The sequence below is a fragment of the Saimiri boliviensis genome, chromosome 21 (genome assembly GCF_048565385.1).
Source record: "Saimiri boliviensis isolate mSaiBol1 chromosome 21, mSaiBol1.pri, whole genome shotgun sequence".
NCBI lineage: Eukaryota > Metazoa > Chordata > Mammalia > Primates > Cebidae > Saimiri > Saimiri boliviensis.
Window position 1 is genome coordinate 32,232,035 of NC_133469.1, and position 17,679 is coordinate 32,249,713.

The 17,679-nt window shown below is 38.2% G+C and overlaps 1 protein-coding gene across 11 annotated transcripts in view; it reads left to right on the top strand.

Moving 5' to 3' along the window:
- The window catches only part of MTMR3 (myotubularin related protein 3), a 134,029-nt gene that overhangs the window by 28,757 nt on the left and 87,593 nt on the right, over positions 1–17,679 (top strand). Inside the window, exon 1 of one of the 11 annotated variants that reach the window (XM_074391156.1) lies at positions 11,629–17,191. The exons of the other annotated variants lie outside the window; for them this stretch is intronic. Coding sequence (XP_074247257.1) covers positions 17,110–17,191 — 82 coding nt within the window. The 5' untranslated portion in view covers positions 11,629–17,109. Of the gene's footprint in view, positions 1–11,628; positions 17,192–17,679 lie in introns of those variants that run through there. 11 annotated transcript variants of the gene reach the window in all.

Here is a 17,679-nt window from a genome sequence, read left to right on the forward strand (position 1 = left end):
GGTTCCATGGATTGCCCACTTGCGCAAAATGAATTGATGGTAGAGATGACAAAAAGTCTTAATTTGTGATCTTTATGCTAAGGTTAAAATTGATATGGTTAATTAGGTATTAAGACAGTTTTCTTGTCTTTTTGTTATTTATTTTATGAATGAATGAATGAAGAAATGAAAAACAAGGTCTTGCTTTGTCACCCATGCTGGAGTGTTAGTGGCATGATCATAGCTCACTGGCGTCTCAAACTCCTGGGCTCAAAGGATACTTCTGCTTCATCCTCCCAAGTAGCTGGGATTATACGTGTGTGCCACTGTGCCTGGCTAATTTTTAAATTTTTAGTAGAGACAGGGTCTTGCTATGTTGCCCAGGCTGGTCTAGAACTCCTGGGCTCAAGGGATCCTCCTAAGTCAGCCTCCCAAAGTGCTAGGATTGCAGGCATGAGCCACCAAGCCCAGCCTTGCTTTGTCTTGCTTTTTAAAAAGCTGTTGTCATTATGTTGCCTTTCAAAATCCGGTTCTTTACCACCCCAATTGCTTGGAGGTAATGCATTAGGTGAGAATGAAAGTTGAGTACCTAAAAGTTTCAGATTGGAAGTCTTTGTTTAATAGGATTAATGTGTAGGAGCTGCAGGGAATATGAAGGACTTTTAAATATTCCAGTCCCAAAATAAACTTGACCATTGGCCAAGATTGTGGTAAGCTAAGTACTTGAGATGTCTATGCTACATCATCCAACATTTGGCCCCAACTGTTTTAGCTGGCTTGGCTATGTAAATTGAAACTTCATTAAATACTTAACTGTGAGTTAAACATAGTTCTGGAGCTCCATCGAAAGGGTCTTAGTTGGCCAGGCACAGTGGCTCATACCTGTAATCTCACCATTCTGGGATGCTGAGGCGAGAGAATTGCTGGAAGCTTGGAGTTTGAGATCAGCCTGGGCAACATAGTGAGACCCCTGACTCTACCAAAAAAAAACAAACCAAAAATTATCCAGCTGTGGTGGTGCTCATCTGTAGTTCCAGCTACTCAGGAAGCTGAGGTGGGAGATTTGCTTGAGCCCAGGACATCAAGGCAACAGTGACCCATGATTGCACCACTGTACTCTATCCTGGGTAAAAGCGAGACCCTCGTCTCAAAAAAAAAAAAAAAAAAAAGAAAAGAAAAAAAGGGTCTTAGTTACACAGATCTTCTTGGTCATCCCTAAAGCTTACATTCCAAGTTTATATTACAGTAAAGTGATCTATATCCCAAAACGTGTTTCTACTAGTTACTAATTTGGGGCAAGTCATTAACTTTTCAGAGCTCTACTATAAGATTTAGGAAAAATACTTGTCTTACCCAGAGCGTATATGTATACCTTTGATTTTTTTGCTGCCACATGATTCAAAAAATCAGCCTTAGAGAGGTATTATTTGCACAAAATTTGCCCTTTTTTAAGGATGTAATATAAATGAAATAATACAGGATGTACTATTTTGTGCTTCTCCTCTTTCATTTTAGCATAATACTTTGAGATTCATCCATGTTGTTAAAAGTAGTAGTTATTTCATTTAATTACTAAGTAGTAGTCCATTGAATGGATATTCCACAATTCCTTTATTGACTTGTTAATGGATATTGGGGTTGTTTCTAGTTTTGGCTTTTTTTTGAGATGGAGTCTCACTCTATTGCCCATGCTGGAGTGCAGTGGCACGATTTTGGCTAATTGCAACCTCCGCCTCCCCGGTTCAAGTGATTCTCCTGCCTCATCCTCCTGAGTAGCTGGGACTACAGGTGCATGCCACCATGCCCGGCTAATTTTTTTGTATTTTTACTAGAGATGGGGTTTCACTGTGTTAGCCACGATGGTCTTCATCTCTTGACGCCCCCTTTTGGGCCTCCCAAAGTGCTGGGATTACAGGCGTGAGCCACCGTGCCGGCCCAGTTTTCAGCTGTTATGAACAAAGCTCCTCTAAATATTTGCAACATCGATCTTTGTATGGACATATATTTTCATTTTTCTTGGTTAAAAATTCAGGAGTCAAAATTGCAAGATTGTAGAGTAAGTCTGTTTATAGTTTTTAAAGAAACTTCCTATTTTGCATTCCTACTGGCAATGCATGAGAATTCCAGGGCTCCAAATCCTTGTTAATGTTTGTTATTGTCAGTCTTACTAACTTATATCATTCTAGTGGGTCTGTAGTGACACATCATCATGGTTTTAGTTTGTAATTTCCAGACGATTAATGATAATTATCTTTTCATGTGCTTATTTGCCGTTTATATATCTTTGGTGAAGTGTCTGTTCAGATCTTTTGCTCATTAAAAATACTAGGTTGTTTATTGTTAAATTGCAAGTTCTTTATGTATTCTGAATATGAGTCCTTTATAACAGGTTTTGAAAATTACATGTTTTGCAGATATGCTCTTGTAGTTTGTGACTTGCCTTTTCATTCTTAACTGTTTTTCAGAGAGCAAAAACAATTTTTATGTAGTCTATTTTTTTTTTCTTTTTGAGTTAATGATCTTTATAGCCTGTCTAAGGAATTGTCTCTAAACCTAAGGTCACTAATATTTTCTTAAATTTTATTCTGGAAGTTTATAGCTTTGTTCGACATTTAGGTCTATGAAACACTTCAAATTAAATAAGGAGGGAGGTAAATGTAGGCTTGTCTTTTTGTTTATACTGTGAATATCTGAGTTTTCCTTTGAGTACTGATTTAATTGCAGCTCACAAAATGACATACTGTGTACTACCATTCAGTTTGAATATTTTCTAGTTTCTCTTTTAATGTCTTTTTTGGCTTATGGATTATAAAAGTGTGATGTTTAATTTCCTGTAGATATTTTATTGTTACTAATTTAATTCCATGTGGTCAGAGAACATACTCTATAGGATTTCAGTCTTTTTCAGCCTTTCAGAATTTAAGATTTGTGGTAAGGCATATGGTCTATTGTGGTGAATGTTTTGTGTCTTTGAAAAGACAAAGATTTGGTTCTACCAGTTTTGCCTCGTTTATTTTGAAGTTGTTTTTAGATACATACATATTTAGGATTGTTATGTCTTCTCAGTAAATTCAGTCTTTCATAATGACTGGTTCCATTTTATCTTGATATTATTTGCCATCCCCTAGGCTACTTTAACATGAATATAACTGTTGTAGTTTTCTTAACATAATATTTGTATAGTATATTTTTGCCCATCCTTTCACTTTCAGTCAATCTGTGTATATATTTGCAATGCTTTTCTTACAGTTAGCATATAGTTAGGACTTGCATTTTTATTTAGGCTGACAGCCTCATTCATTCATTCATTCATTCATTTATTTATTTAGACAGAGTCTCACTCTGCCACCCAGGCTGGAATGCAGTGGCATGATCTCGCCTCACTGCAACCTCTGCCTCCAGGTGCAGGTGATTCTTCTGCCTCAGCCTCTGAGTAGCTGGGATTACAGGCGCCCTCCACCATGCCTGGCTAATTTTCGTAAATTTAGTAGAGAAGGGGTTTCAGCATGTTGGCAAAGCTGATCTCGAACTCCTGATCTCAGGTGATCCACTCACCTCGGCCTCTCAAAGTACTAGGATTACAAGTGTGAGCCACCGCGCCTGGCCAACAGTCTCCTTTTAATTGTTGTTATTAAGTGGTCCATTTACTCTGAGTTTGAGTATCTATATGGTTAGGTTTAAGTCTACCATTTTGCCATTTGTTTTCTATTCATCCCATCTATTCTTTCTTTCCTGTCATTTTTTGAATGAAGGATTTTGTAATATTTCATCTCTTATCCCATCTTTTAGTGGACATATACTTACTTGTTTTATTTTTTTCTGTGGCTACTGTACAGTGGAGTAGGTACCTTTAATTTATCACATTCTACCTTCAAATTATATACCACTTAATGTATAAGAACCCTATGGTAATATGTCTCCATTTTCCCATCTTCTGTTCTTTTTGCTATTGTCACATATTTTACTTTTGGATGTGTTAAAAAACCCATAGTTCAATGTTATTATATCTCCTTTAAGCAGTCAATTATCTTTTGAAAAGGAAAATTTTTTTATTTATTTGAATTCTTCAAGGCTTTTTATTTAAAGCTTTGTTAGGGTGGGCTTGGAGGGGGGAGCCTTTGCCTTAGGGCTAGTTTAGCCATGTTTCTAAGGTTTCAGCTGAATACTCCGAGGTTAATAAGGTCTCTTTACTCTGGTTGGTCAGAAGGAGAATGCCTGTGTAAAATCTGGTAGTGGTGTTTATAGTTCCCAGTAGTTGCTTATTACCTAATGATTGTTCCTTGCCCACCCTCGTGAAATCTCACCTAATGCACGTGTAGCTACTTTAGTAAAGATGTAATAGTGTCTTACAAATTTCAGCTGCTTCACCCTTGTGAAACTTATTTAAGTTGCTGATTGGGTTTCCATTCTGCGTAGATTCTCAGTTTCTCTCTTGCTGGCTGGGGTCCGGAAAGTGCCTCAAAACACAAAGCCTGGATAATCATAGGGCTCAGGTAATTTGCTTGTCTTCTCTCAGGGATTGCAAGTTGGTGCTGTCTGTTGTCCAGAATCCTAGAAAAGCTTGTTTCATGTATCTTGTCCAGTTTTTTAGTAGTTCTGGTGGAAGGGCTAGTCTCGTTACTCCATCATGGTCGGACTAATTTAACTTTTTATAAATAAATAGAAGGTTTGCATGATAAAAGCTATTATATCGAGACCATCCAGGCCAACACGGTGAAACCCTGTCTCTACTAAAAATACAAAAACAATTAGCCAGGCGTGGTGGCACGCGCCTGTGGTTCCCAGCTACTCTGGAGGCTGAGGCAGAAGAATTCGCTTGAACCCAAGAGGCAGAGGTTGCAGTGAGCTGAGATTGCGCCACTGCACTCCAGCCTGGTGACAGAGCAAGACTCCGTCTCAAAAAAGAAGAAAAAAAAAAGCTGTTATAGCCTATTTCATAAATTAATACATTGTATTCTGTGACAATGTTTTGCAGCATTTGTCCTGGCTTAGCTGATAGACATGTTCTAATTGCTCATTACAGGATTTTATGTAAATAAATGTTTAGCCTTCATGATTGCCAGCACTACCCTGGGTCTGCTGCTTTACCAATTACCCCATAATGCCTACAGTTGATTGCCAGAACTATCTCACTTGCCCCTGTAACTGCAGTAGTTAGAGCTTTAAGATAAAATGTCATGAATTAATTATGAATTATTCTGTTCTTGTTCTATAATATCTCAATACCTTCAGCAAAAGATTCTGTACTGGCTCCCACCCGCTGGTAATTACTAGAATGTGGAAATAATTCAAACAGGAGGACTGTGCTCTTAAAAACTGCTTTAACATTAGAAGAGGAAAAGTGATTATAAATGGCTCTTTTTCATATAAAGGAGAGATTAAATTTTCATGTGTATCGTTTAAAGAAGTTTGTAGCCAAAGGTGTCTGTTTTTAGTTGGGTTATTGTTAAGGACTATAGACTTTGATTTTGTATTCTTAGTAATATTACCTCCTCCTCCTCCTCCCCGATCACCCAAGAAAATATCCTTCGTATAAGGTTTTTTAAATTGCACTGGAGGAGCCAGGTGGCTCATGCCTATAGTCCCAGCTACTTGCTACTCGGGGGGCTGAGGTAGGAGGATTGTTTGACCCCAGGAGTGCAAGGCCCAAGACCAGCCTGGGCAACATGGGGAGACTTTGTCTCTTAAAAAAACAAAACAAAACAAAAAACCCCCAAAACACTGCACTGGGATTTGCATTAAAAGTTGCAATACATACCTACTGTGCCTTATAATCATAATGTGCAATTAAAAATGTGTAATTTTCACTTGCCTTCTAATTTGAGCCTTCATTGTTCACCAGTACGTTTGTTTCACTGGAACAAGTCTTTTTGCCAAATTTGGTATCATGAAAGGAATAGTGCCAGCATTTAAATATTGACAAAGGAGGACAAATAGTTTTTCCACATTTTATTGCCGTGATTGTTACTAGGTAAATAATAGAAGCTTATAAAAATATTGTACATTTACTTAATACCTTTTGGTTTCCTTTTATACTTGGTAAAAGTCATTTATATGTAAATCGACACACTGTGTTCATGATATACATGGATAAGTAAGATTTGTGTAGCTTGAAGATCTTATGAGTAAATGGTATTTGCTAATCATTAAATGGGATTTGAATACCTGTGAGGGGATCACTTGATACAGAGAAGTTGCTAATTTATTTTGAAATTGTAAAGTGCGTTTCCCCTCTGAAATAATGAAATGTCTCATTTTGCTAATGTAGCGAGTTAATATGTTTAATTTAGAAAGGATTAGTAACTGCTGATGTTATTTGGCATGAGATGAACCTGGAAGGGAAGTGTTGGGGGGCGTCATCTGTACTTGCACTGTTTAGAGCTTTCTTTAGAGGTGTATAGTGCTTTCTTACACTAACATTCCAATGTATGGCTAAATAGCACTTTTCTTGTACTGAAAAATAAGTTCATGGTGTTAAGCAGGTGTCTGTAAATTGGCCATCTGATTTAAAATAGTTTTCATAAGTACTAATTAATTTTGCATGTTTCAATTTCTCTTTTTTAATAGCAGGTAGGAGCTCTCTGAAGCATTCCTTCTGCCTTGAAACATCTTTTTTCATATCTTTGGCATTTTCGTTTGTGGAATTTAAGCTTACTAATACGATAAATATTTACTAAGTGCCGCTTACTTACTAGGCACTGTTATGCTATAGCCTCTGTGAATGTAGTGGTAAACAAGATCTTAGTCCTTACTCAATTTGTAGACTATGAAGGAAAAGGAATACAGGTTGGAGAATTACTCATGTATTAAATATAAATATATGTTGCTTTTTGGAGGCAAGTGGATTAAATATTTAGAATGGTTAAGATAGTCTACTTTCTTTGGATTCACCACGGGTTGTATCATAATCTGTCTTGTATCATCTCATTTGTTAAGAGTAAAGGAAATTTTAATGAAATACAATACTACTGGTTGTGGATTCTAAAAGATAGAGGGACAAAATATTATTTGCCTTTGAGAATACAAAGAAAGGATTGTCTGTATGGTTGGCTGAATTGTCTTATTTGGTATTTTTTTTTATTACCGAGATTTCACTTTGTTGTACAGGCGGATTTCTAACTCCTGGTCTCAAGTGATCCTCTTGCCTCTGCCTCCCAAAGTGCTAGTGGAATTACAGGCCTGAGCCATTGCGCCCCAGCCTGTTTCTTATTTCTTGTTCTCCCTACAAAGGACATTTTAATGTAAGGCAGAAATAAAAAATTATCACTCATAATGTTTTTGGGGAAAATATCATATGACTGCATGGTTTTGTAGTTTTCGTAGCAGTCATTGGGTCATTAAGCTACCTCATTTTTTGCTTTCTGTTCTTTTTCCTTTTTTCTGGGGGAAAAAGTTTTCTCTAGGTCTCATCTCTTAATTCATTAGCAAGGCATATTTTTGTCATACCATAACTATATACTTTAAATGACATTTTCTCTTACCATGGATTTCTCACGTATCTGGTGAAGTGGTTTAAACTGCCCGATTTTATGTACATTGAAAACAAAAGCTAGCCAAGAAAGTTTTTCTCAAGAGGTTGAAATTACTGTCATAGAAGAGTGATAAATACCCAATAAGATATGTGATCCTTGAAGTTTAATATTTTTGGACTATTTATATTCACTTTTGGGCATTTTTTTTTTTTTTTTGAGACATGGTCTCACTCTGTAACCCAGGATGTAGTGTAGTCATGTGATCATGGCGCATTGCAGCCTCAGCCTCCTGGGCTGAAGCGATCTTCCCACTTCAGACTCCTCAGTAGCTAAGACTACAGGTGTGTGCCACCATGCGTAGCTAATTAAAAAAACACCTGGGCTCAAGCAGCCCTCCTGCCTGGACCTCCCAAAGTGTTGGGATTACAGGTGTGAGCTACTGCTTCCAGCCTAAGTTTTCGACGTCACTGTTAATTTGTATGTGCTATGTTCTGTCTGGATATATTGGACTGGTAGCTTGCAAACAGCCTAATCCTTGGAGGTAAGTTAATTTAAAAGTAAGAGTAGTTGTAGTGGATAATTGCAGAGGTCCTTAAAAGAGTAAATCTCATTTTTTTTTTTTTTTTTTTTGAGACGGAGTTTCGCTCTTGTTACCCAGGCTGGAGTGCAATGGCAAGATCTCGGCTCACCGCAACCTCCGCCTCCCAGCTTCAGGCAATTCTCCTGCCTCAGCCTCCTGAGTAGCTGGGATTACAGGCACGTGCCACCATGCCCAGCTAATTTTTTGTATTTTTAGTAGAGACGGGGTTTCACCATGTTGACCAGGATGGTCTCGATCTCTTGACCTCGTGATCCACCCGCCTCGGCCTCCCAAAGTGCTGGGATTACAGGCGTGAGCCACGGCACCCGGCCGTAAATCTCATTTTTAAAAGAAACCAAGGAGTAAGAATGTAAAAATATTACTTACCTTTTTACTTGTTTTCCTTAAAAAAAAAAAAATAGCTTTGTTGAGCTATAATTCATAGGCCATAAAACTCAGTTTTTTAAAGTATACAATTTAGGCCAGGCACGGTGGCTCACGCCTGTAATCCCAGCACTTTGGGAGCCCAAGGCAGGTGGATCACCTGAGATCAGGAATTCGAGACAAACCTGACCAACACGGTGAAACACCGCCTCTACTAAAGAATACAAAAATTAGCTGGGGGCAGTGGCACATGCTTGTAATTCCAGCTACTCAGGAGGCTGAGGCAAAATCTGAGGCTTGAGCCCGTGAGGTGGAGGTTGCAGTGAGCAGAGATTACACATTGCACTCCAGCCTGGGCAGCAGATCAAGACTCCATCTCAAACAAAACAAAACAAAAACAAAATTACTAATTTTTCTACTAGTGCCAGTACTTGAAATTAAGCAATATCTTACTTTTCTGCCAATCTTTTTAATGGAAAACAATTATCTTTATTGTCTTAATTTGCATTTTTCTGATTATTTAAGAAGTTGAGATGTTTTCATATGTCTGTTGAACATCAGCATTTCTTTTAATTTGTTTCAGATTTTTTTCTCTCATGAATTACAGAAGTTCTTTTGTTTGTTTTTGTTTTTTGAGATAAAGTCTCACTCTGTCAACCAGGCTGGAGTGCAGTGTTGATCTCGGCTCACTCCCGCCGCCGCCTCCTGGGTTCAAGCGATTCACCTGCCTCAGCCTTCCGAGTAGCTGGGACTACAGGCACAGGCCACCACGCCTGGCTAATTTTTTTGTCTTTTTAGTAGAGACAGGGTTTCATCATGTTAGCCAGGATGGTCTTGATCTCCTGACTTTGTCATCCACCTGTCTTGGTCTCCCAAAGTGCTGGGATTACAGGCATGAGCCACTGCGCCTGGCCATATGGAAGGTTTTTTTTAATGGAAATGCGCAACTCTTTTTAGATTATTATTCTAACAGTGAGAAGGTCTGAAGTTTGAACTGTTTATAGCATTGGGCAAGTGGTTGAGAGGTATGAGTGGTGTATGGAGAGTACTGCAGGTAAGAAGAGCTCTAGTAATTGTGGACTGCACATAGATTGGGTTCCAGACACATAACCTCTCAATTTTTGTCTTTCAGTTAAAACAATTTCAGTGAATTTCTTTCATACTATTTGATTTCCAGATAATTTTTTAAAGCCTTAGGAGTGTGTTTGTGTAATATTTTTGCTTTGGAGAGTCAGTTTATTAAGGTAAATTTGTATACAACAGAATTCACTTGGTATATTTTGGAAAATATATGTAGTTATAAAATCACCACCAGATTAAGATAATGTTTCTGTTACTGCAAAAAGAATGGCCACCTGGAGGTGCCCTTTGGCTATTAATTCTCTCTACTGCTAAGTGAACCACTGATCATATCTCTGTCACTATAGATTAGTTTTGCCTCTTGTAGAATTTAATATAAATGGTCATTCCCAGATATTTTATGTAGGCTTCCAAGCTTACCATTATATTCATGTTAAGAATATGAACTTGGCCTGGTGCTATGGCTCATGCCTGTAATCTTAGCACTTTGAGAGGCTGAGGTGGGAGGATTGCCCAGGAGTTTGAGACCAGCGTGGGCAACATGGTGAAACCCTATCTCTACAGAAAATTAGCTGAGCTTAGTGGCACATGTGTGTGTAGTCCCAGCTACTTGGGAGGCTGAAGTGGGAGGATCATTTGAGGCAGGAAGGTGTAGACTGTAGTGAGCTGTGATTGCACCACTACACTCTAGCTTGGATGACAGAGTGAGACCCTGTCTTGAAAGAAAAAAAATATGAATTTATGACTAGGTATCATGGCTCATGCTTGTAATCCCAGCATTTTGGGAAACTGGGGCAAGAGGATTGCTTAAGCCCAGGAGTTTGAGACCAGTCTGGGCAAAATAGACCTGTCTCTACCAAAAAAAAAAAAAAAAAAAAAAAAGTCTGTCATGGTGGTACATGTGAATAGTCCCAGTTACTCAGGAGGCTGAGGTGGAAGGATCACTTGAACCTAGAAGGTGGAGGCCACAGTTAGCCATAATCCTACCACTGCATTGCAGCCTGGGCATCAGAGTGTGAGACCCTGTCTCAAAAGAAAATGACCTTAAAAAGACCTAACTTTAATGGTCTTTAATGGTTGGTTTAAAAATCTTGAATTTCTCTGGGGTTAAGGGTTGTTTGTGAATTGATTTGGCCACTTAATTTCACTAATAAGTTAAAAAAAATTGTGTTAAATTCTGCAGTGGAAATACTGACACAACAAGGTTAACAGTACTCGAATCTCTGAAATGAGATACAGCCCAGTGGAAGGAAGATCTACCCCTATCTGTTTACATACTTGACTCTCTCAAATGTTAGTTTAATGGTACTGTTAACTATTATATACAATGATATTTGACTGTCCCGTACATACATATATTGCTTGAACAAAGGACAACATCCAAAGTGATACAGTATTTAGTTTTTGCCAAAACTATGTTTAAAAAAAAATAATTTTCTATACCCATAGTCCTTCCAGAAGGGGAGAGAGAATCTTTTTCTTTTTTTCAAAGCAGATTAAGACCATTGGAGGGAAGGAGTGTGTCTAACCTGATTTCTGACCCCCCCCACTTTTTTTTTTTTTTAATAAGATAGCAGTGTTGCAGATTATCAAGATTTCATGTTATTTGGTAGGAACTCCTGTCACCCAGGATGGAATGCAATGGTGCCATCTTGGCTCACTGCAACCTCTGCCTCCCAGGTTCAGGTGATTCTCCTGCCTCAACCTTCCAAGTAGTTGGGAATTACAGGTGCCTGCCAACATACCCAGCTAATTTTTGTTATTAGTAGAGACTGTGTTTTTACCACGTTGGCCAGGCTGGTCTTGAACTCCTGACCTCAGGTGATCTACCCGCCTCAGCCTCCCAAAGTGCTGGGATTACAGGTGTGAGCCACTGTGCCTGGCCTGTTCTTTCGAAAAAATTCCTATCTCAAGAGATAGGCTTATATTGACCAGGATTATAAGAACTGGTTATAAATCTGAATTCTATTATAATCTATTTCAGTCTATTACATTGCAGATTTTTGATTTGAACTAGTAAGTTCTTTGTTCTCTAAGTGCTTCTTTTTTGTTCTCTTAATTAAAAAAAATTGCCGGGCGTGGTGGCTCAAGCCTGTAATCCCAGCACTTTGGGAGGCCGAGGCGGGTGGATCACGAGGTCAAGAGATCGAGACCATCCTGGTCAATATGGTGAAACCCCGTCTCTACTAAAAATACAAAAAAAATTAGCTGGGCATAGTGGCACATGCCTGTAATCCCAGCTACTCAGGAGGCTGAGGCAGGAGAATTGCCTGAGCCCAGGAGGTGGAGGTTGCGGTGAGCCGAGATCGCACCATTGCACTCCAGCCTGGGTAACAAGAGCGAAACTCCGTCTCAAAAAAAAAAAAAAAAAAAATTGAGACATAATATACATACAAGGTATAGTAACCCTAAATGAAAGCCTGGCAGCTTTTTACATATGTCTAGACCTGTGTAACTATACCCATATCCCTACTAAGGTTTCCATCTATCCTTTCTCAGTCAGTATATACTGAGATAATCACTGTTTTGTTGTTTGTCACCAGAATGCTTTTGTTTTTATTGTTAGTTTCATAGGAAAAGTTCTTTCCAAGTGTTCCTTTTTTGGTTGGGAATTTAACAGAGCACTAAATCGATATAACTAACTTATTGGTAAAGTTACAATCAAAGGTTGCTGGCAAGGCACGGAAATGATCAAGACTAATTATGATTTAGATGATTAATAGCATCATTCAAAGATAGTCTTATGCAGCATTCCTTATGATCAGAATATACTTTACCTGAGACTAGAGTACAACTTTTTTTTTTTAATTTGCATTTTACCATAAGGAAAATAATGAAAAAGCAAAAGAATAGTGAAGTGAAGCAGTGAATGTTCATGTACCTACAACCTAATTTAACAAGTATTTATCCCTGTCATATTTGTTTCAGATTTTAAAAACTAACTTAGCTATGTTATAATTTGAAAATAATAGTTATAATAAAAGGAACTCCCAGTGTTCTTCACCAGTTGTTTACATTTTGTTTCATGTGCCTTATTTCTCCCTTTCTCTGTATTTTTTCCCTGAGTCATTTGAGGATAAGTTGCAAGTACTGTGCTCCTTTGCCTCTGAATACTTGAGAGTTTATTTCTTGAGTATAAGGATATTATCTTTTTTTTTTTTTTTTTTTTAAATCCAGGCCAAAAAACTGAAGGACTTTATTTTATATAACCATAGATAATCTTTCATGGGTTTTTATAGATTAATTTTAAGGATACTTTTACATCCCAAGTTCTTGGATACACTTCACAGTTCGCAAAATACTTCATATACTATCTCAGATTTGTATACCATCAGAATTTTTAGTACATTTTTACTCTTCTTAACTAAATGCAAATGTTGCTTATTTTGCTATTGGTCAAGTTATTTTTAAATTTGAGAATTGAAATGCATCTTGCTGACTTCATTTGCATTTCACTGGGTGGGTGTCACTAGGTGTGCCCTCTTCCATTATCTTCACATAATTTTTGAACCAAGAGGTACTAATCAGACTTTAGTCATCAGTGGTAGTCTTGTTCTTTGCACGTAAAAATGATGGTATCAACCCAATAGAGCAGTTCTGTGGGTTCTTTCTTTTCTTTGTTTTCTTTCGACTGGGTCTCACTGTGTTGCCCAGTCTGGCCTTGTACTCCTGGACTCAAGCCATCCTCCTGCCTTAGCCTCCCAAATAGCTGGGACTACAGGTATACACCATTGTGTCCAGCTAAAGTAGGTGCTTTTAGTTTTTTTTTTTTTTTTTTTTTTTTTGAGACGGAGTTTCACTCTTGTTACCCAGGCTGGAGTGCAATGGCAAGATCTCAGCTCACCGCAACCTCCGCCTCCTGGGTTCAGGCAATTCTCCTGCCTCAGCCTCCTGAGTAGCTGGGGTTACAGGCACGTGCCACCATGCCCAGCTAATTTTTTGTATTTTTAGTAGAGATGGGGTTTCACCATGTTGACCAGGATGGTCTTGATCTCTTGACCTCGTGATCCACCTGCCTCGGCCTCCCAGAGTGCTGGGATTACAGGCTTGAGCCACCGCACCCGGCTAGTGCTTTTAGTTTTGCTTTCCCTACCACATCTCAATGAGATGATGCACTTGTGCTTGTCCGGCCATACGTATTCTTCTACTTATTTCCCTATAATAGTACATGTTTTTAGGGTAGTTGTTTTATGGATAAAAACATGTTTATATTATGTATAATATCTATGGAAGTGAATAAATTTGCTTATGAAAATTAAACTGGATGTTAAAGGTATTAGCTCACATCTAATCAAATGAGCAACTAGGTGTATTGGATTACTTGAAGAAGGTAGTATCCCATTTGGCTATTCTAGAGCCAAATTTTTCTCTTGTTTATGTAATTTCTGGCATTTTCTCATTATACTTGCATTTTAATTTAAAAATCTACACTAATGGTGGTCTCTTTTCCTTAATATCTAAGTTTTTAAATGTTATTATAGATTATAATATTTGGAGAATTTGAAAAGATTCTGTTTAAGGGGAAAACTAGGGCATGCAAGAAGGTCTTGTCACATCATGATGAGTTGTTCATCCTACTCTGTTGTATTAGAATCTGGAAACACACTAGCTTTGGCCTTGGGCAAGTTACTGAATCCTTGGGAACCTTGAGGTCCTCACTGTTAAGTGGGTTAAGTGGTACCTACTTCAACAACTATGAAGATTAAATGAGATAATGCATACAAAGTACATAGCCCAGTGATTGGCATGTAGTTCAGTAAATAGTAGCTTTAAAGTATGAAATAATGGCATTTATTCAGAGTTTGGTTTTGCTTCACAAAGTAATCTACTTTTATTGAGCATATATTTTTCCATTACAGTATTTAGGTGCTATATATTTTAACTATAGGTGTCTTGTGAACTAAGAAATGGATACTTCTGTAATGGAGATGTTTTAAGAGCTTTTAAGTTGTGTATTAGTTTGTTCTTTAATAAACCCATGAGATTGTTTTGTCAGGGGAGACAATTCTATTTCTTTTGAGAGGTAAAAACAGCTTGTACTATGGTTATTGATCGACGTACAACAGGACATTACTGGTAGAGCTAATATGTATGTGGTTATTAAATGGCATGTACAGTTTGAAGTGTTTCAGTTTATTAGCTCACATAATCCTCACAGTAACACTATAAGATACCATTGGGAGTAGAAGCACGAGAAAGAAAAAGTGAGTTGCTCAAGACTGCAGAACAAGTAGATGCCTGAACTGGGTTTTGAGGTGAGGTCAGGCTGACTTTAAAGCTGTGTAAGAATGTGTTAAAGCCGGGCACAGTGGCTCATGCCTGTAATCCCAGCACTTTGGGAGGCCGAGGTGGGCGGATCACAAAGTCAAGAGATCAAGACCATCCTGGCCAACATGGTGAAACTCCATCTCTACTAAAAATGCAAAAATTAGCTGGGCGTGGTGGTGTGCGCCTGTAGTCCCAGCTACTCGAGAGACTGAGGAGAATCTCTTGAACCCGGGAGGTAGAGGTTGCAGTGAGCCAAGGTTGTGCCATTGCACTCCAGCCTGGCTACTGAGCAAGACTGTCTCAAAAAAAAAAAAAAAAAAAAAAGTATTAAAAGCTAACATTTTAAAAGTGCTAGTGTACATTTTTAATTCTTACCTTAAACTGTAGTAGTCCTTTTGAAAGCGTTGTTTAAAACAGCAGAAACTGAAATGATATGGCAGAGTGAAATGAGAATCTTATTTCTCCACTAGGTCAAAGAAGTAAAGAATAGAAGTAACACTGCCACAAATTGTGGGGATTAGAATAAAGGAAGGAAAGCAGGCGGTCTAATCTTCAATCCTGACCTTTACAAAATAATTTGCATATTTGATGAGGTTTACTGTCTGGTTGAATAATCTCTTCTCCGTGCCCACTTTTAGGGGACAAGTTTAGAGGATGGAGACAAAACCAACTATCCATTCTGCTGTCTCTTAGGTTTTCATCTCTTTCTATTCTGTAGCCTACAATTGTAATGTAGACCAAGATTAGGCTTAAGAATACAATATTCCTTAATATACCTAGTATTTATATAGTACTGAACTCTAACACCATAAATTTTGGGGGAAAGTCAGATTATTTGGTTATGCTTGGGAACTTTTAGGTAGTTGCAGTCTCATTAATAAACTGATCACATGGGCCAGATTGTCTTATCCGGTCAGCTTTTTGCTTCCTGATTCTTATATTTGCTCTATTGTGCTGGTGCCCATAACAACATAAACTTACAGCTCAGTAATGCAGGGCAAGTAGACTTCCTTCCTGCCCTGGAGCTTTTTCCTGTACTAGATGCCAGCTCTGAGGATGGTGAACCTGAAGAATTTAATGGAAAACCTGATTTCTTGATTCTCTCTGGTTAGATTAGCCTGTTTCAATGCTGAAATAAAGGAACTCTGAGTGGGTAGAAAGCAGTGCTTTACTGGAAGATATTTAATAAGTGTTCATTCAGCTTTAGAATGAATAGATTTCTTGCTTTGTTAACTTCTTGAAAATGCCAGTGGCTTTAATGAAACCATTTAATAGAGGTAGCCTGCAGTAGAACATTATTTAGTGACACCACATTTTCAGTTCAATAGCAATTTGCTTTTGTAAATTCTCTGTTTCTCGTATTCCCAAAGACTTGCTTCAGTTTTCTAAGTGTATTAATTTTGAGTAGAATATAAAATAGTAATATTAAAAAATACATCCTCATGCTAACCATTTGAGTTTTAAGATGGTTATGTTTTTTCGTATTTCTGACTGGCTAAAAGGAGAATTTGATGCTGCAGAATTTAATCTGAGTTTTGGATTTAAAGGCTTATATTTTACCCCCTTTTCTTTCTTTTTTTTTTGAGACGAGTTTCGCTCTTGTTACCCAGGCTGGAGTGCAATGGTGCAATCTCGGCTCACCGCAACCTCCGCCTCCTGGGTTCAAGCAATTCTCCTGCCTCAGCCTCCTGAGTAGCTGGGATTACAGGCACGTGCCACCATGCCCAGCTAATTTTTTGTGTTTTTAGTAGAGACGGGGTTTCACCATGTTGACTAGGATGGTCTCGATCTCTTGACCTCGTGATCCACCTGCCTCGGACTCTCAAAGTGCTGAGATTACAGGCTTGAGCCACTGTGCCTGGCCTATCCCCTTTTCTTAAATTTTTTGTGAAGCACCCCCATTCTATAGTTGACAAAACTAAGATACTTCTTAATAATGAATTAAGCTTTTGTTATTATATATTACTTTGTTTTCTGTGTTATCTTTCTAGTCATATCTAGTAATGTTAAGCTTCTTGTACTTATTTGGATTTGCAGCTTTAAGATCCTTATCAGTAAGGCTGAATCTTATTTCTTTGGAGAATACTGACACTTTAAATGGCTATAAAAGTCATTGTTCGAGTGCCTGTGGGTGCCAAGGCGTCCTCTTCTAGAGACTTCTTTTTTTTTATTTAAAGCATACACTGTCGACCTTTGGTCACAGCAGTTTTGAGGCTTGGAAGCTATTCTTTTTTTTGTGCTTGTTCACTTTTTTCTTTCAAAAAACTTAGCAGACTTTTTTTTCTTTTTTTTTTTTTTTTTTTGGTCAGGTTCTTGCTGTGTTGCCCAGGATGTAGTGCTAGCAGCATGATCATAGCTTACTACAGGCTTGAGCTCCTGGGGTTAAGCGATCCTCCTGCCTCAGACTCCCAAGTAGCTGTGACTGTAGGTACGTGCCACTACACCCAACCTTGATTCGTTTTATCAGACACTAGTTTTTAGAGTATAAAACTTGGTAAATAGTAGCACTACATATAATTCTTGAGACAGGGCATCTTGAATCATATGCTCCCAAGAAAAATAGAAAACCAACAGAAACCCAAAATGCATTTCATAAATTGCGTAGGAAGATTAGAAGTAATTAAATGATGAACAAACATTCACAAGCCTGTTTTTTTAGTTGTTGGTTCCTAATTTGGCATCAGTTTGTACTGAGTTGATGCTTCAGTAGGTTCTAGACAGAAATACAGGGTGGTTGCGGGAGAACAGAAAATTCCAGACAGCAGTTTTACATGACTAGTGTAAAGGAAACTGTTGAAATAGCTGCATAAACCAGGGACTGACAAGACCTTGAAAAACCAGGGTGTGGGCCAAGCTAGCTAAGACTGATCCAGCACGGCACTGGATTTGACCTACGTTTCACAAACTAGGATGTCA